At 37.6% G+C, this 19,717-nt stretch overlaps 1 protein-coding gene across 6 annotated transcripts; it reads left to right on the top strand.

Moving 5' to 3' along the window:
* The first annotated feature begins 1,375 nt into the window (after window positions 1–1,375).
* Gja10 (gap junction protein alpha 10) lies at window positions 1,376–18,994 on the top strand. Of its 6 annotated transcripts, XR_006849082.2 has the most exons (4): window positions 3,343–7,342; window positions 17,994–18,124; window positions 18,459–18,521; window positions 18,747–18,994. XR_006849082.2 is itself a non-coding variant. In XM_046431330.2 (2 exons), exons 1-2 carry the CDS (start codon window positions 5,903–5,905, stop codon window positions 18,030–18,032), a joined length of 1,479 nt encoding a protein of 492 aa, XP_046287286.1. In that variant the 5' UTR covers window positions 3,343–5,902; the 3' UTR covers window positions 18,033–18,994. The 6 variants fall into 6 exon arrangements, 1 of the variants encoding a protein (XP_046287286.1); XR_006849083.2 differs by lacking the exon at window positions 18,459–18,521; XR_006849081.2 differs by having other exon boundaries at window positions 18,459–18,994.
* Window positions 18,995–19,717: the final 723 nt, after the last annotated feature.

Here is a 19,717-nt window from a genome sequence, read left to right as displayed (position 1 = left end):
TGAATCTTTTGCCTTTCTTTATCCTGAAATGGTTTTTCCCTCTAACCTTAATGTTCCTGGCTATTTGAATGTTGGATCTATTAGCAACATAAATTTTGGTAGAATGAGAATAGGAAATTTGAAAGAAAATCTTATTCTCTATGTCAGTGCCCCTCAGCCATCAGTGTCTATTTACTGCTTCACTCCTCCTCCTTCCCAGAAGCAGTGCAATCCCAATCTTACCTTATCAGGACATTATTTCGGATTATTGCTGTGACATTATGAGAGTGTCACCCACTCTGGGCCTCTGCCTTTAAGATATCCACTCACTTGCTGAAAGTCTTCAAGAATAAAGTGATCAGATTTACCTGTGGAAGATTAAAAATTTTAAGGAAACTTTATGTCTCATAATAAAATTTTTACTTAGTTAAAAATTAGATATATACTTTTGTTTTGTTTTCTAGTTTAAACATCCATTTTCTTGAGTAGGTAATACATTCACTATACAGAAGATACTGGGTAAAAATATTCATCTCACCTCTTCCTCAGTCATCCAGTTACCTTCCCTCAAGAGTGCTAATATTAGTAATTTCTTGTATACCTTTCCAAGTTATTCTGTGCATTAATGAATAATTTTAATGTTATTTATTTATTAGTTGCTCAAGACAATACGGATGATCTTGACGTATCATACATTTGATTCAAATAGGGTATGAATTCTCATTTCTCCACATGTACAGATTGCAGGATCACATTGGTTATACATCCATGTGTATACATACAGCAATCCTAGTGTCAGTTGTATTCTGCTGCCCTCCCTATCCCCCCTCCCCTGCCCTCCCCTCCATCACTATTCTTTACTCATTCTACTGTGACACTTATCTATCTCTCTCTCTCTCTTTTCTTCCCTTCCCCCTCACACCATCATATATATATTTTGTGAACCCATGAGGGTCTCCTTCCGTTTTCCGTGCAAGTCCCCTTCTCCCTTCCTTTCTCTCCCTCCTCTTTTCCTTGTTTCGTGGTAATCTTCTTCTCATGCTCTTCCTTCCTACTCTGTTTTGAGTCACCTCCCTTATATCAGAGAAGACATTCGGCATTTGTTTTTTAGGGATTGGCTAACTTCACTTAGCATAATTTGCTCTAGTGCCATCCATTTCCCTGCAAATGCCATGATTTTGTTATTTTTTAATACTGAGTAATATTCCATTGTGTATAAATGCCACATTTAATTTTAATGTTTTGACTTCAAGAACATGCATTAAAGATATTAAATTCATTATTTTTCCAGTGAATTTAATAGTTAAATTTTGAGGACTTTCTTGAACAGTGTACCCAATACTAGGAAAATACACATCTTAATGTGGAGAAAAGGGTACACTGATAAATTGTTGGTGGGACTGCAATTTAGTCCAACCACTCTGAAAAGCAGTATGGAGATTTTTCAGAAACCTAGGAATATAGAACCACCATTTGACCCAGTTATCCCACTCTTCAGAATATATCCAAAGGGGTTAAAATCAGAATACCAAAGTGATGCAGCCACTTCCATGTTTTTAGCAGCACAATTCACAAAAGCTAAACTATGGAACAAACCTAGGTGCCCTTCAACAGATGAATGGATAAAGAAAATGTGGTGTATATATACACAACAGAATATTAGGAATAAATAAAAATGACTTTGTGAGTAAGCCAATCCCCCCAAACCAAAGGTTGAATGTCTTCTCTGATATGTGGATGCTAACCCATAATAAGGAGGGTGGGGAGAATATAAGTTCCGTTGATTAGACAAAAGGAAATGAAGGAAAGGGAGGGAGGATAGGAATAGGAAAGACAATGGAATGAATTTGACATGACTTTCCAATATACATATATGAATACACCACAGTGACTCTCACCATTGTGTACATCCACAAGACTGGATCCTAATTAGAATAAGATATATTCCATGTTTGTATAAATAAACAAAAATAGATTCTACATCATGAATAACTAATAAGTCTAATATGAAATTAAAAAACCCACAAATACATTTTTTTTTTTTTTTGGATACCGGGAATTTAACTCAGGGGCACTCGACCACTGAGTCACTTCTCCAGCCCTATTTTGTATTTTATTTAGAGACAGAGTTTCACTAAGTTGCTTAGTGCCTCATTATCGCTGAGGCTGGCTTTGAATCAGGATCCTTCTGCCTCAGCTTCCCGAACTGCTGGGTTTACAGGTGTGTGCCACTGCTCCTGGCCAAATACATATCTTTTCACCTCTAGTTAATTCTGATAATCAACTTGTACTTGAGGCTAGTGTAAGTTTAACCTTCTCATGTGTCTACCTTTCATTATAATCTTTAAAATTAAGTGTTCAAAAATAGAATAGGTAGATGATACAAACTATCAGTAATTTTTTGCACTTTTATATTATATATGGAAAATGAAAAATTTAGAAATGTGCCAAGGAGCTGAGAATTGAAACCACCGTTGGGTTCTAGATATGCCTTTGCCATTTGCTATTGACTCTTCTAAGATGACAGTAAGATTATGTACTTGTAATATGACTAGTGGAAGATGCTGCAGATTGTGAAGTAGGAGAACTAGTCTTTATCCACACTCAGCAAATAATCTGACATTTCTGGGATTCAAATTCTTTCTCTACAAAAATATGACCCAGATTCTGAGGCTACTATTGACTTTCAGATTCTATTTTGAAAAAGAAAAATATTTTCCTGAGCTGTGTGTTTGGCCTAATAGAATATTGCTAGAATGCATGATCTACAGATAGTCACACACCCCTTCAGTGTTGTAAAAATTATTATTCCCCTTTGAGATGTTTCTTCTTTTAATATGATTTGCAAGAATATTTGGGCTTGATTGTCATTTCGTTATTATTTGTTCACATTAGATGTTCACTCCAGGCAGTTGTTTATGAAATTGGACATGACTCATCGATCTGCGAGTATTGATTCCCAGAGCAATCAATGGACTGAAAGAAATGCACCAAAATTCAAATCACCATAATCATTCACAAACGAGAAAGGGAAATTCTCCTTCATTTCACTTTTGGTTTCCAATTGAAATATACCAGAAAGGGTCTCAGCTTAGTGTCAACTAAAAAAAATACTAAAAATTGTAAAGCATCAAAGAATATTTTGAAACTTGGGAGAAAATTAGGTTAGAGTACATTGATCAAAATTACTGTGCTTGTTCTGGACTAGGGCCCCACAGTCACCTGACTAGAGCCTTTATATCTGCAGCCATCAGCAGTTGTTCCACTAGTTAACCATACATGTTGCAACTTTAAGGTTATTGGAGTCCAATGGTGATTTCCCCCACCAACCTTACGGTAAGTGACAAATAAATATGTGGACTGTCTTGCTTATGTGAATTATTTAGGAAATTCCTATTGAACTAGAAATATAAGAACTGAAATTAAATGCAGAAAAGAATTACCAGCTTTTCAGGTAGGACATGGTAAATTAATATTTGTTAATAAAAGAAAATTGAGAATATTTCTAGGACCTACAGTTATGTAATAGTAAAAAAGAAGTTCTTTTTAGAAAACAGGGCTACTTGTTTAAAGGAACTTCCTCTTGCATACTAACATGTAGATTTAATTTCTATTTTTCATATAGGCCCAGTTTTCTTTTATTTTAAAATATAAATTTCCACAAATAATAGAGTGACAGAAAGAAGGATTAGAGTTTAGGATTGCCAAATAGAGAATAAGTAAATTGAAATAAGTTAGCTTTCCCATTGCAGGATTTTTATATAAAATTGAAGTTCTAGATTTTTTGAAGTGCTAATGGAAATTTAAAAAATAAAGGGTAATGATAGAAATTTTTAGAAGAATAATTATGAGAAAAGACCTTAACACTTTATGAACAGAATAAACTTAGGAAATTGTTTCTTCAATCAACGAGGTATAAATCCAAAATTTTTAAATCTACTTTTATTGTTGTTGTTCTTTAGGTTCAAATGCCTTCTGGACATCTCCACTTTTTGCCATTCAGTTCTGTTGTGTAAAAATCTGTATTTTTTCCAATTATAATTTCTAGCATGGATCTGCTCAGAAAGTCTATCCTTATAAAATATATATATTATTTTATAATATATTTTAATACTCTTTTGACTTAATTTTTCACATTTAATATATTTTTACATCTGGAATTTATTTTTGTGTTTGGGGAAAACTCTAAGGATTTTTTTTCCTCTCTCTCTCTTTGGTACTGGGGATTGAATCCAAGGGTGTTCTACCACTGAGCTACATTCTCATGAAAAATGTTTTCATTTTTTATTTCGAGGCAGGGTCTTTCTCAATTGCCTCAAACTCGCAATCCTCCTGCCTCAGCCTCCATGCCTTTTATATTTTTCTGGTTGATATTAATTTTTGTCTTTTCAGTCTTGTTCCATTTTATAGGTTAGTGAGAATTCTAAGTGATCAAGTACTGTGAGAGTTGGGCACAGATTTATCATGCTTGTTATTGAGTTCCTGACATCTGCCACAATGCCTAGGTGATAGTAATATTTTAGTAAATATTATTGAATGGATAAATTATTAAAGTGGAAAAATGTTTCATGGTCTACTTTAACTAAATTACATTTTCCTATTTTTCCTTTGTGTCTTTCATATCTAAAAGTCTTATATATCTTAGAAATATTTTCTGGCAGGGGTATTAGGGATTGAATTCAGGGCCTCATGCATGCTAGGTAAGTGCTCTACCATTGAGCTATATCCCCAGCCCTTTTTAATTTATTTTGAGGCAAGGTCTCACTAAGTTGCCCGGCCTGGCCTTGAGCTTTCAATCCTTCTGTCTCAGCCTCCCAAGTAGCTAGAGTTACAGGTGTGTGTCACTGCATCCAGCTATATCTTAGAAACCTTTAACTTACCAAGCATTTTAGCCATGTTGAAATTTGAAAGATAATATATTTTTTCAGGCTAAATAAAGTAACTTGTTCATGTTAGCTATGCCTTGTTTTTTTTCCTATGTCCCAAGCTGGCTAAAGAAGCAGTTTGTTTTCACTTTTCCTCTAAGTTAGCAAACTTTCCATGAAGACATGATGATCCAGATATACCTTAGTGGATGTAATTGTATGTTATTGCTCATACTGTTTCTTTCTGCCTAATCCTTACTGCTACCCTGATCTGAGCCAGTTTTGAGGACTTACTTGGCTGATTTCTATTTTCATTATTTATAATTTATCCTACCATGAAAAACATAAATAATATATGATAAGGATCTACTTTTCTTTTCCTTTTGGCAATTATTTCATTGATAGAGTAAAGGAACAAAATCTTAAAATAAAAAGACCATTCAACCCACTATTATATATTGATTTGTGTGTGTGTGTGTGTGTGTGTGCGTGCAAAGACTATAATGCTACAGAAAGAAGTTGCTATCTGCAAGGGATGTACCTTTTTGGGAAGGGAGACATAAGACACAAACATTGCAAAACTCATCTAAGTACAATGCCACATGAGAGGTTGTAGAAACTTATGAAAGGGAAAAATAACTCCAACTTGGGAAAATTCTTGAGGAGTTGAGACTTATTTAAGATCCCATCAGATCTATAATAAATGGGGCATTTCAGAGGAATAGAAAAATGAAAAAATTGTGGAATGGGAATGCATTGTGCAAATATGGAGAATACAGAGTATAGTGGAATGGCAGGCATGCTGTGTGGGAGAGTAGAAGAGGATGGGAACTAAATTGAGTTAGATTGTGGAGAGTCTTTAAAATTTTTTTTTCCAAAAAAACAATATTCCTTGGAAAAATTCTGTTTCATCAAGCATGGACCTGGAAAATCATTTGCAGTGTTGCTGACATGAAAAGGAAGCTGCTGTATTTATAAGCATATGCCTTTATAGATTACATCTGTGGGTGCTATTAACCTCAGTGTTTTCTGTATATTTCAGACATTAGTCTCTAGCCATGGGGGACTGGAACTTATTGGGTGGCATCTTAGAGGAAGTTCACTCCCACTCAACAATAGTGGGGAAAATCTGGCTGACCATTCTCTTCATTTTCCGAATGCTGGTACTTGGTGTGGCTGCTGAGGATGTCTGGGATGACGAACAGTCAGCATTTGCCTGCAACACCCAGCAGCCAGGTTGCAACAATATCTGTTATGATGATGCTTTCCCTATCTCTTTGATCAGATTCTGGGTTTTACAGATCATCTTTGTATCATCTCCTTCTCTGGTGTATATGGGCCATGCACTTTATAGGCTCAGGGACTTTGAGAAAGAGAGACATAGGAGAAAGTCACACCTTAGAGTCCAAATGGAGAATCCAGAGCTTGACTTGGAGGAGCAACAAAGGATAGATAGAGAACTGAAGAGGTTAGAGGAGCAAAAGAGGATCTATAAAGTCCCTCTGAAAGGATGTCTGCTGCGTACATATGTCTTACATATTTTGACCAGATCTGTACTGGAAGTAGGGTTCATGATAGGCCAATATATTCTTTATGGGTTTCAAATGCGCCCCCTATACAAATGTACTAAACCTCCTTGCCCCAATGCAGTGGATTGCTTTGTATCCAGGCCCACAGAAAAGACCATTTTCATGCTCTTTATGCACAGCATTGCAGCCATCTCCTTATTACTCAATATCCTGGAAATATTTCATCTGGGCATCAGGAAAATCATGAGGGCACTTTATGAGAAATCCAGCAGTGGGAGCATTGAGAATGAGAGAGGCCCTCCATTCCATTTGAAGAAATATTCAAGGACCCAACCATGTACGATTTGCTCCTCCTTACCTGAAAGAATCTCTCCACTTCAAACCAATAATCAACAGAAAGTCATCCAAGTCAACGTTCCAAAGTCTAAATCCATCTGGCAAATCCCACAGCCCCCGCAATTTGATGTAGATTCTTCCTGTAGCAAAAGAGACTGCACTGAGAAAGATCAGCACAACGGACAGCTCCACATCCATAGCCCATGTCCTCAGGACGGCAAAGCCAGAATTCAGCACCCAGGACAGCAACCTTGCCATTCCTCCTTTGGCTTAAGGAATACAGTGTCCCAATCCTGGCTAGGTGCAACGGTGGCCTCTCAACACTGTCCATCATATGCATTACGAACATGGGAGCAATCCCAGGACCTGGAATCCTCAGGTGAACCTCTCACAGATATGCGCAGTCACTTCAAAGGGAGTGATGGCAGTGTGAGAGAGAGTGGTGTCTGGATAGACAGATCTTGCTCAGGCAGTCGCAAGATTAGCTTTCTGTCCAGATTGCTGTCTGAAAAAGGACAGCTGTGCAGTGACTCAGGAAGCTCCAGTTCTCTGAATAGCACCTGCTTGAATTTTTCACACCGGGAAAACAGCCCCTCACCTCTGCCCTCAGCTACTGGCCACAGAACATCAATGGTAAGTAGACAGACAGCCATATTGATTACGGAACAAGAGCTGGTCCACTCTGACTACCTCTTTCCTTTTCCTCTTTCCTGGTGTGTATATATATATGTGTTAAGAGAGAGGTGTGTGGAGGGAGATTAATTCATGAAAAAGTAAATCCATTCAATACCTTCAATTTAATTCAATTCATTAAATTAATAAAATAAAAGTTTAGAAACCATACTTTGTACTAATCACTCTTATAAGTACTGGTATATAAATGAATAAAATACCATTTCCTTCCAACAAAGGGCTCAGGCTCAGAGTATAGCTGGGCATAGTGGCACACACTTGCAATCCCAACAACTAGAGAGGATAAGTGAGGAAGATTGTAAATTGGGGCAGTCTAAGCACCTTAACAAGATCCTATCTCAAAATACAAAATATAAATGTCTGGGGGTGTAACTTAGTGGTAAAGTGCCTCTGGATTTAGTCCTCAGTACAAAAATCTGGGGGAAAGTGCTTAGAGCATAGTTAGGAAAGTTAGATAGATGAACATGTTAGCATAATCAAGTGTAAGGTGCCATACCATGTTAGTGGGAATAAGTGGGTTGGTGAGGGAGTGATCAATTCTGTATGGATGGGTCAGGGAAAGCTTCTACAATTGAAGTTACTTTAAACTGGATTTTGAAAGATGTAGTGAGTTTCTACAGAACTGGGAGGACTGGAGTACATCGAAGAGGGCTATCCTGGTAGAAAAGGCAGTACAAAGGCTGCATGACACAGAACTATCTGGGGATCTGTGGGTGGCTGGATCAGGGGGTGGTAAGAGGGCTGTGGAGATAGGGAAATTTGGAGAATGAACATGGAGGTCTCATAGGTTGACAATGTAGAATCAATACGGAATGTGAAGCAGAGAAAGGACTGAATCAGGTTTGCAGTTTAGAAAGTACTTGCTGTCACAATAGGCCCTGAGTTTGTTCGCCAGCACCACAATTCCCACCAAAGGACATAAATGTCTAAACAGACATTGTATTAGTCAGCTTGAATTACTAGAATGAAATATCTGGGGCTGGCTAACTTTATTAAGACATGTATTTAGCTTATGACTCTGGAGATTCAAGGGTAGGGCACTAGCATCTGCTTGATTCTGATGGGGCCTCTCCTGGCTGCATCACATCACAATGGAGGTACATGTGTAAGGAAGGTTCACAGCTTGCAACAGGAAGCCATGGGTGGCAGAGATGGAATCCAATGATCTTCTAAGGGCACCCCTCCAATTGACCTAAGTACCTCCCACTAGGCCTCATTTCATAAGGTTCCACACTACCTCCCACCACTGCCACTTTGGGGATTAAACTTCCAAAATATGAACCTTTGGGAAGAAAAACAACATCCAAACATAGCAGGCATGTTTGACTCTGAATGTTGCAGTGTTTTTTTGTTTTAAATACTCTGCTTTATTTTTTTAGAGCAGTTTTAGGTTCACAGCAAAATTAAATAAAAAATTCAGAGAGTTCCCACATACCCCACCCCCAACTCTCCTCTGCTATTGACATCCTGCGCCAGAGTGGTACAATTGTTACAACTGATGGACCTACATTGACATGATTAGCACTCAATGTTCATATTTTACATTTGGGTTCACTCTTGGTATTGTACATTCTTTATATTTTGACAAATGTATAATGGCAAGTACCTGCCATTATAATATTGTACAGAATAATTTCACTGCCTTAAAAATCCCCTGTGCTCCATTTATTCATTTTTTCCTTTCTTGTAACCTCTGGAAACTACAGATGTATTACCATAGTCTTAACTTTTCCGGAATGTCAAATAGTTGCAACCATACAGTATATATATAGTCTTTTCAGATTGATTTTCTCCACTTAGTATTATGCATTTAATTTTCCATGCCCTTTAATGTTTTGATAACTCACTTATTTTGGTCATTGAATAATATTTTATTTTCTGGATGTGATATAGTTTATCCATTCACTTACTGAAGTACATCTTGTTAGCTTTCAAGTTTTGGCAATTTTGAATAAAGTGGCCATGAACATCTATGTCTAGCTTTTTGTATGACTATAATTTTCAGTTAGTTCATTTGGTTAAATATCGAGGAACATGATTGCTGAATCATATGGTAAGAGAATATTTAGTTCTGTATTAAACTGTCAAACTCATCATTATCCAAAGTGCACATATGAAGACACAAATTGGTGTGAACATACTTTATATACAACCAGAGGTATGAAAAATTGTGCTGTATATGTGTAATATGAATTGTAATTCATTCCACTGTCATTTATTTAAAAAAATCAATAAAAATAATAAAAAACCTGTCAAACTGTCTTCCAAAGTAGATATCATTTTTCATTCCTACAACACATGAATGAGAGCTCCCGTTGTTCCCCATCTTTGTTAGCATTCGGTGTTGACAGTGTTTTGAGTTCTGGCCATTGGGTAATGGCATCTCTTTGTTTTTTTTAATTTCAAATTCCCTAATACCATATGATGTTGAACATCTTCTCATATGATTACTTATCATCTATATATCTTCTTCAGTGAGGCATCTGTCTAGGTCTTTTGTCCAGGTTTTAATTGGATTGTTTGTTTTCTTATTGTTGAATTTTAAGAGTTCTTTGTATATTTTGGAAAAATAGTTCTTTGTTATCAGATGTGAGTTTTTTAAAAAAATTTATTTGTTCAAATTAGTTATACATGACAGAAGAATGCATTTCCATTCATTGTACACAAATGGAACAACTTTTCATTTCTCTGGTTGTATGTAACGTAGAGTCATACAAAACATGTACAGTCATACATGTACCTAGGGTAATGATATTTATCTCATCTACCATCTTTCCTACCCCCATAGATGAGAGTTTTGCAAGCATTCCCACCAGGCTGTGACTTGTCATCTCATTCTCTTTTGCACAGCAAAATCTTTAATTTTAATGAAGTTCAGCTTATCAATGATTTCTTTCATGGATCTTACCTCCAGTGGTATATCTACAAAGTCATTAAACCTAAGGCAATCTAGGTTTTTTTTTCTGTTATTTTCTCATAGTTTTAAAAATTTGCATTTCTCATTATATGACAATTTGTGAAGGGTGCAAGGTATTTATCTAGATTCATTTGGATGTCCAGCTATTTCAGTATCATTGTTGAAAAGACTTCCTCTTTGTATTATCTTTGCTCCGTCACTAAAGATCAGTTGGCTGTATTTACATAGGTTTGTTTCTGAGCTTTCTATTCTGTTCCATAAATATATTTGTCTATTTGTTCACTAGTACCACACTACTTTGATTTCTTTGCAATGACCACTCCAAGAGTACTTTAGTCAGTTATTTTGTATTTTCTAAATGAATGACTATATTGTCTCCACATAAAATAGCTTTATTTCTTCCTTTCCAACCTATATGCCTTTTAATCCTTTTTTTGTATTATTGCATCTTCTAGGACTTCAAGTAAGATCTAGAAACATCAATGCTCCTGATCTTAGTGAGAAAACTTCAAGTTTCTCACCACTAAATATGATACTAGCTGTATTCAAGACGTTCTTTATCAAGTTGAATTTTACCTCTATTTCTAGTTTTTTAAAATTTAAAAAAATAAGTAACAGTAGTTTGATTTTATCAAATAATTTTTCTGTAGCTAAAGATATGACATGTGATTTTTCTTTTATAGACTATTGATGTGATGGATTACATTAATTTTGGGATGTTGAACCAGCCTTGCACCCTGGAATATAAGCACACTTTATCATGGTGTATATATTTTTCACACATTCTTGAATTTGATTTGCTAATATTTTGTTGAAGATTTTTTTTTATTTTGTTTGTTTTTTGGTGCTAGAGATTGAACCCAGAGCTTCATGCATGCAAACATATGCTCTACCACTGAGCTATGTCCCAGCCATACTGAGGATTTTTGCTTCTGTGTGCATAAGATATATTGGGGTCTGTGGTTTTCTCATATGTTTTTGTTTGGTATTAGGGTAATGCAGACCTTGTATAATGAGATAGATATTGTAGAGAACTGATAAAATTTCTTCTTTAAATTATTAAAAGTTTGGTAGAATTAAAGACTTTGGTAGAATTCACCAATGAATCCATCTGATCTTGGTACCTTCTGTTTTGAAAGGTTATTATTGATTCAATTTTGGAGGTACTGGGGCACTCAACCACTAAGCCACATCCCCAGCCCTTTTTTGTATTTTATTTAGAGACAGGCCTTCACTGAATTGCTTAGCACCTTGCTGTTGCTGAGGCTGGCTTTGAACTCACGATCCTTCTGCCTCAGCCTTCTGAGCCACTGGGATTAGAAGTGTGAGCTACTCCACCTGGCTTGATTCAATTTTCAAAATAGATTCAGGCATACTCACATTTCCTGTTTCTTATTGTGTGAGTTTTGGCAGATTGTGTCTTTTAAAGAATTGGTCCATTTCTTCTAGGTTATCAAATTTGTGGGCATAGAGTTATTAATAATATTCCATTATAATCTTTTTAATGTTGATAGGACATGTACAGATGTTTCCCTTATTGATTTATAGTTTAATTCTGTTGTGGTCTGAGAGCAGTCACTGTATGATTTTTATTCTTTTGAATATGTTAAGGTGTGTGTTTAATTCCTAGAATGTAGTCTGTCTTGATAAGTGTTTCATGTAAACTTGAGAAGAATATGTATTTTGTTATTGTTGGATGAAATAGTCTTTAGATACCAATTATGTCTAGTTGATTGATGGTGCTGTTGAGTTCAGCTATATCCTTTCTGCTTCTCTGCTTGCTGGATGTGTCCATTTCTGACACAGCAATGTTAATATCTCCAACTGTCACAGTGGATTCATCTGTTTGTTCTTGCAGTTCTAGCAGTGTTTGGCTCTTTTGGCGTTTGGTGGGGTGTTGGGAATTGAACCTGGGACTTGAACATGTTAGGCAAGTGTTCTACTACTGAGTTACATCCACAGTGTGCCTCATTTATTATGATGTTCTGTTGTTAGGAACATACACATTAAGAACTGTATCTTCTTGGAGTTGGCACCATTATTATTATGTTGTGCCTCTATTCATCTCTGATAACTCTGGTTGCTCTGAAGTATTTAGACCTACTCCTGATTTATTTTGATTAGTGTTAGATGGTACATCTTCTCCATCCCTTTGTGTTTGGTTCATACCTATATTTATACTTAAAGTGAGTTTCTTGTTGCCAACTTATTATTTTTTTTTTGGATCTTGTTTTGTGATCCACTCTGAAAATCTTTGTGTTTTCATTGGTGCAATAGTTAGACATTGATATTTAAAGTGATGGTTGATATAGTTGCATTAATATCAACCAAATTTCTGTTGGTTTTCTATTCACTGCCCTTTTCTTTATTTTTATTTTTGTCTTCCACACTTTTTTTTTTTTTTTGCTTTTTATGGTTCTACTTTCTTTGCATATCAATTGTACTTTTTTTGGGGGGGTACCAGGGATTGATATCAGGGGCACTTGACCACTAAGTCACATCCCAGCCCTATTTTGTGTTTTTATTTAGAGACAGGCTCTCACTGGGTTGCTTAGTGCCTTGCAGTTGCTGAGACTGGCTTTGAACTTGCAATCCTCCTGCCTCAGTCTCCTGAGCTGCTGGGATTACAGACATGCACACCACACCTGGCTCTATTATACTTTATAAAAAAACTTTTAAAAATGATTGTCCTAGAGTTTGCAATATATATTTACAGTTTAAAATTTTTGCCTTCAGATAACACCATGCCACTTCATTGTAATGCAAGTAACTCTTAATAATAATATTTTCTTAATGCATCCTTCCACTCCCTTGGATCATTGTTGTCATTCATTTCATACATATAGGAGCACATACACATCAGTACAAATAATTGAATATGTTGCTATTATTATTCTGAACAAATTGTTATCTGTTTACATAAATTAAGAATAAGAAAGACTGAATTGGGATGTGGTTTAGTGGTAAAGTGCTTGTCTAATATGCACAAGGTCCTGGGTCCAATACCCAGAACTGAAAAAACTAAAAAATATTTTCATTTTACCTTCAATTATTCCTTATTCAGTGCTTTCTTTTTACATAGATCTGGATTTTGGACCTATATCATTTTCCTTCTCACTGAATAACTTTCTTTTGTATTTAAAAAAATATTTTTAGTTGTAGACGGACACAATAATACCTTTATTTATTTATTTATTTATTTATTTTTATATGGTTCTGAGGATTGAACCCAGTGCCTCACAAGTGCTAGGCAAGTGCTCTACCACTGAGCCACAACCCCAGCCCTCATTTGTATTATTGAGAAGGTGGTCTTTCTATTTTGCACAAGCTGGTCTCAAACTCATGGGCTTGAGTGATCCTCCCACTTCATTATCCTGAGTAGCTGGAACTATAGGTGTGTGTCACCAAGGCCATTGTGAGAATCTCTTTTAACATTTCTTGCAAGGTTAGTCTATTTTTTTAATATTTATTTTTTAGTTTTTGGTGCACATAACATCTTTATTTTATTTTTATGTGGTGCTGAGGATTGAACCCAGCGCCCCGCGCATGCCAGGCGAGTGTGCTACCGCTTGAGCCACATCCCCAGCCCAAGGTTAGTCTATTAACAAGAAATTTCATCAACTTTTGTTTGTTTGAGAAAGTATTTCTTCTTCATTTTTGTAGTTTCAAAGGATAAGGAATTCTAGCTTGGTGGTATTTTCCGCTTAATGTCTTAAATGTTTCACTCTATTCTTACATGCCTGGTTTCTGATAAGTAGTAAGATATAATTCTTATCTTTGCTCTTCTATGGAGAGTTGGGTTTTTTTTTCAATCTGGCTTCTTACAAGATTTTTTCTTTATCTTCAATTTTCTGAAGTTTGGATATAATATATGTGGGTATAAATTTTTGGCATTTATCTTGTTGAGTGTTTTCTGAGTTTACTGATATATGGTTTAGTGTCTAATATTAAAATGAAGAAATTATCAGTCATTATTGCTTCTAAAATGGCTTCTCTTTCTTAAATTTCCTTCTTCTTGTTCTGGCTTATATTTGCATTATGTCCCTTGTATTTATCCCACAGTGCCTGAATACTTTGTTCCTTGTTTCTCCTCTTTTTTGTGTATTAGTTTTGGAAGTTTCTATTTTCACATCCTCAAGCTCAGAGATTTTTTCCTCAACCATGTCCATTCTACTAATAAGCCATCCTTTATTTCTGTTACAGTGTTTTAGATCTCTAGCATTTCTTTTTGATTCTTAGAATTTCCATTTCCCTGTTTACATTACCTGTCTGTTCTTGCATGCTATCTACTTTTTCCACTAGAGCCTTTAGCATGTTAGTTATACTTATTTTAAAATTCTGATTTGAGAATTTCAACATTCCTGTCAAATCTAACAATTGTTCTAACACTTGTTTAGTCTCTTCAAACTATGTTTTTTTTGTCTTTTAGTATGTCTTGTAATTTTTTCTTTTTGTTTAAAATCTAGACATTATGTATGGGTGACAGGAAGCTAGTATACAGATGTTTAGTGGTGTGATGTAAGATGTGGGGTAGGGAAAACATTCTATAATTCCATGATGAGGCCTTAGTCTTTTGGTGAGCTTGTGCCACTGGATGGTGAACTTCACCAGTGTTTTTTGGTATTTATTTTTCCTGCCCTTGAGTGTGATAGGATGGCTAGAAGGAGCAGGAATTGGGCATTTCCTTTCTCCTAGGTAGATTAGGCTCTGAGAAAGCCCTGGGAAGTTAAGACTCTGAGTCCTAACTCCTGATGGCAGGCCTTGTTAATAAGAACAAAGTTCCTTAAACAACTACTTTTGCTGGGTGTGGTGGAAGACACCTGTAATCCCAGCATCTCAGGAGGCTGAGGCAAGAGGATTGCAAGATCCTGGTCAGGCTCAGCAATTTAGCAAGTAACTTAGTGGGCTCCTGTCTCAAAGTAAAAAGTGGGGTGGGGCAGTGCTGTGGATGTAGCTCAGGGGTAAAACACCCAGTACCACAAAAAGGATTACTTTTCCTCTTCCTATGCAAGAAGTGGGAAGGGATTTTTCTCTGGTAGTCACTTTGAGGATCTGTTGAGAGCTTCAGGAGATAAAACTCATGACAGCATGGGAGTCCCCACATGACTGAGTTTCCCTGAAGCTTTTAATTCTCAGATCTGTCCATTCTCAGGCTCTAGGAATTTGTCAGGTACAGTTTAGGTTTCTCTACCCTGGCTCTGGTTCCTGCAAGGGATGTTCATGGATTTATGTTTTGGGAAGTCGCAATTTTTCTGAATTGCCTGTCTGTCTCTCTAATTATGGGGGCTGTGGTTTTCCTTGTGGCCTCTCTTCTCTCACTCATAAAAGGAATTTTGGATTTTTCAAGTTTATTAGCTTTTTACTCATAATTTAGACAAAGTGGTTATTTCTAAGCTTCTTACATGCCAGAACAGAACCCTCTTTCTTATTTCATTTTTTTCTCTTTCTTCTCTGTTTTTTATATTTCTAGGAATTGTAAGTAATGCCTTTGGACATAGAGCTTTCTTAATAATAAATCACCTTTTCCCAAACCTCTTATGGTGTTGACAAGCTATATCAATCAAAAAATGGTAGGAAGAGTTAGGCCTTGAGGCCACGGATATCAACTTCAGAGAACTGTGGCTGCCGTATGATATTTTCTGCAGACAGAAGGATCTTTCATTAGAAAGATAGGGCTGGAATGTGGTTCAGTAGTAGAGCACTTGCCTAGTACATGTGAGGCCCTGGGTTCAAGCTCCAGTACTCCAAAAACAAAAGAAAACTAACTAACAAACAAAAAAACCTCATATAGCATATAGAGAATTATGATCATTCACTTTTAATATATGGGACTTAAACTTTTTGTTGTGTGTGTGGTACTGGGGGATTAAATCCAGGGGTGCTCTACCACTGAGCTACATATATAGCCCTTTTAATTTTTGAAAATTTTAGTACAGGGTCTTGCTAACTTGCCAAGGCTGACCTTGAACTTGAAATCTTCCTCCCTCAGCCTCCTGAATCACTAGGATTATAGGTGTGCACCACTGTACCTGGCTAAACTGCTTTTTCTGCTGTGTATATTAGGTCCCAGATAGCATAATTTCTAGGAATCAATCAGATACATTCTGATTGTAGCAATTAACTTTTCAGAAAGAATGATTCCTAGTAGGACCACAATTGCTCTGTCACTTTTGACATATCCCCTTCCAGTTACAGGGAATTGTACTATCAAAGAAATTCATCATGTTTTATAAAGTCAGAAAAGCTATCTGATAGAACTATTATTTCCTATTTGCAGACATTTACCTTGCAATCAACAAAATCCTCAAATTCAGACCCTTTGGCTGCTGAACAACTTTCTATCAGAGTCAACTCTTTGAGGATGGACTTAATTAAGCATAGAGAGCAGCCTTTCAGTCTGGCTGAGTGAACATGGGGAAGAAGTCTTATTGGGTTTTAGGAACTCATGCTGCCCTCTGGACTGATTTCCCCCATTACTTGGTGTCTTCACCTGTGAGGAATGCTGTGGGAGAAGTAATTCCCACCACTACAGGGTCTTTCAAAGACGCCTCTCAGTAAGAATCTCTGGAGATTGGAACTGGGCACCAGTACCACCTTCTTCCTTCCTTCCTTCCTTCCTTCCTTCCTTCCTTCCTTCCTTCCTTCCTTCCTTCCTTCCTTCCTTCCTTCCTTCCTTCTTCCCTTCCTTCCTTCTTCCCTTCCTTCCTTCTTTCCTTCCTTCCTGACTGGGAATCCAACCCAGGCCTTGAACATGCTAAGCACATACTCTATCATTGAGTATTCCCACTGCTGGGCCACTAATATTTTATAAAGCACCCAGGTGACTCCATTTTGCAGGAATTCAGAGCCATGACTTTAAGGAGAAGGAGATTTTGGCATGAAGAAGTTGCCCTGTGAACTCTTCCATTCTTTTGGGACATTAAGGAGATGAGTGCACTGAGAAGAATTGTTCCTGAAAAAACAATAACACTTCTCCCTTCTGCCTAATACCATTGTATTTGTCAATTTACTGTTACTATAATGAGATACCTGAGGCTAGACCTTTTATAAAAAGGTATTTAAGCTCACAGTTTTGGATGTTCAAGGATATGGCACCAGTATCAGACTGGCTTTGGTGAAGATCTCATAGCAGATGGCACCAGAATGGTGTAAGCATGTGAGGAGCAAGAGATTACATGCTGAGACAGAAAGCCAGAGAGTGGGCTGGGGCCAGGCTTGAATTGGGCGGGGGGGTTATCAGGGATCGAACTCAGAGGTACTTCACCATTGAGCCCCATCCCCAGCCCTATTTTGTATTTTACTTAGAGACAAGGTCTCACTGAGTTGCTTAGCACCTCACTTTTGCTGAGGCTGGCTTTGAACTCATGATCCTCCTGCCTCCCGAACTGCTGGGACTACAGGCATGTACCACTGTGCTCAGCTTCAAGCTTGATTTTTTTTTTTTTTTTTACCACCCTGTGCCTGACTTTTGAGGACTGAGTTTGGCTTGTCTTGAACTTAGGGCTCAAGTGATTATCCCATCTTAGACTCCCAAGCATCTGGGAGTTATCTTCTGCAATATGTTTTGTTTGGGTCCCTGGCATTTATGACAGAGGTCCAGGTGGGTGGGCAGGGAAGATTTTTACAAGCCTTTTGGATATATTTTATTTGTTTTTGGTTTCTTATCTCTTTCAGAATATGCTTCTAGAACTTTCATCTATTATGAAAAAGTAATGCACCAAGAGCATTATCTGGTATCTGCGGAGTAAAGCTGCATCTTTGTCAACTCAAGACTATGGAAAAGCTTTGGGATTCACCTCCTCACAGTACTGTTACATTCTGGATCTTAAATGCCTCTCAAAGACCCATGTGTTTAAGGCTTGGTCCCCAGCTTGGTGCTAATGGGAGATGGTGGGACCTTTAAGAGGTGGGACTAGTGGGAAGTCTTAGATCACTGAGGATGTGCCCTTGAAGGGAATTGTGGGGCCTGAGCCCCTTCCTTTTTCTTTTGTATATGGACATGAGGAGAACAATTTGATTCATAATACACTCCCACCATGATGTGCTACCTTCTCCAGGCCCAAAAGGAATGGGGCTAACCAATCATAGGCTGAAACTTCTAGAGGGCTGTGAGCCAACATAACCCTTTTCTCTTTCTAGGTTGATTACCATGAGTGTTTGATATAGGGACAGAAAGCTCACCCACACACATGGAGACTCCTGGTAGGTGAGATGCTGTGAACAGAGTGCTCTAAACCTGGACTCACCTCCCCAGGATCTCTTTCTCAATGGGGACTGAAGCCAGCCTCTCATCCCTCTGTCTGGGCATGCTGTATGAGGCAGGTCTAAGCCCAGGCAGGGAGGAATTGTGCACCATGAGGGAAAATCTAGGGGCAAGAGCTGCTGTTGCCCCAAGGAGAAGAACTGGGATATGTTTCTCTTTCCTAGCCCCAGCAGTCTGGTGGGACACCAGAGAGAGCATCCAGCTCTGCAGCAGCAGCAGTTGGTCCCTTGAACATGGATCCAGAGCAAGCCTGGAGCTCTGTGTTCAGCCCGGGCTCAAATATGCTTCCTGTCTGCAAAGGAAGGTAGATGACGAATTTTTATCCTCTTTCTCTTGTTAGTACATTTCTTGGGATAAACGAGCTGAATTTTTAGTTCATAAATGCTATGAAAATAAAATATTGATTAAAACACTGGCGAATACTCACATTGCATGATTTGATTCTATCTTTCCACTGGGACCATGCATCATCAGTGGTGCTGCCATGACTGTGGCCCACACAAAATGGGTTTCCTGAGGATTAGTAGAAGCCAGCACCTTTTCTTTACCCTGCCAGTGGTCCTGAGCCATCCAGCCAAACTGTCTCCCAAAGCACTTAGCACTTACAGTATAGACAGACACAGTTGGCCATGTGATGTGCACTAACTAGCTGGTCTATGAGGCTGCTTGGCTGGTTACTTGTTACTTGTCTGAGTTCTGAGGCTAAGGTGGGCTTAGTTCCCATGGGAATTACTTAACTCGTCATCTTCCATCCCATGGCTAGACTTTCCCAAACTCTGGCCATATACCTTGTAATAAAGGCTTCAAATTATAAGAAGAATCAGTTTGGTTCAAAGTCACAGGGCTCTGCATCATCTACATCCTGTGAGATAAAATCCAGAGGAAATTCATGTGCTGGCTTCTGCCTCTGACCTCATTCCTACATCACATACTCTGCCTAATATGACTGCTGATAGTGCTCCTGCTCCTCTCTGTTGTTACCTGTATAGCAGTAGGCTTCTGGACAGCCTTTTGAGGACTGAGTTTGGCTTGTCTTGAACTTAGGACTCAAGTGATTGTCCCATCTTAGACTCCCAAGCATCTGGCCTACAGTTACATATCACCACACCTGGCCTGGGACTCATTCATTTTTATA

The sequence above is a fragment of the Marmota monax genome, unplaced genomic scaffold, assembly GCF_021218885.2.
Source record: "Marmota monax isolate L192 unplaced genomic scaffold, Marmota_monax_Labrador192_F-V1.1 WCK01_AAM20220418_F8-fsc00013, whole genome shotgun sequence".
Taxonomy (NCBI): domain Eukaryota; kingdom Metazoa; phylum Chordata; class Mammalia; order Rodentia; family Sciuridae; genus Marmota; species Marmota monax.
This window is presented reverse-complemented; position numbering and strand designations above follow the sequence as displayed.

What these genes read in the sequence shown, in the direction of transcription:
- Gja10 (XM_046431330.2), top strand. Translation starts at nt 5,903, where the DNA reads ATGGGGGACTGGAACTTATTGGGTGGCATCTTAGAGGAAGTTCACTCC. An exon ending in CTGGCCACAGAACATCAATG is followed by an intron (nt 7,343 to 17,993) that starts GTAAGTAGACAG and finishes TATCTCTTTCAG; the next exon opens with AATATGCTTCTAGAACTTTC.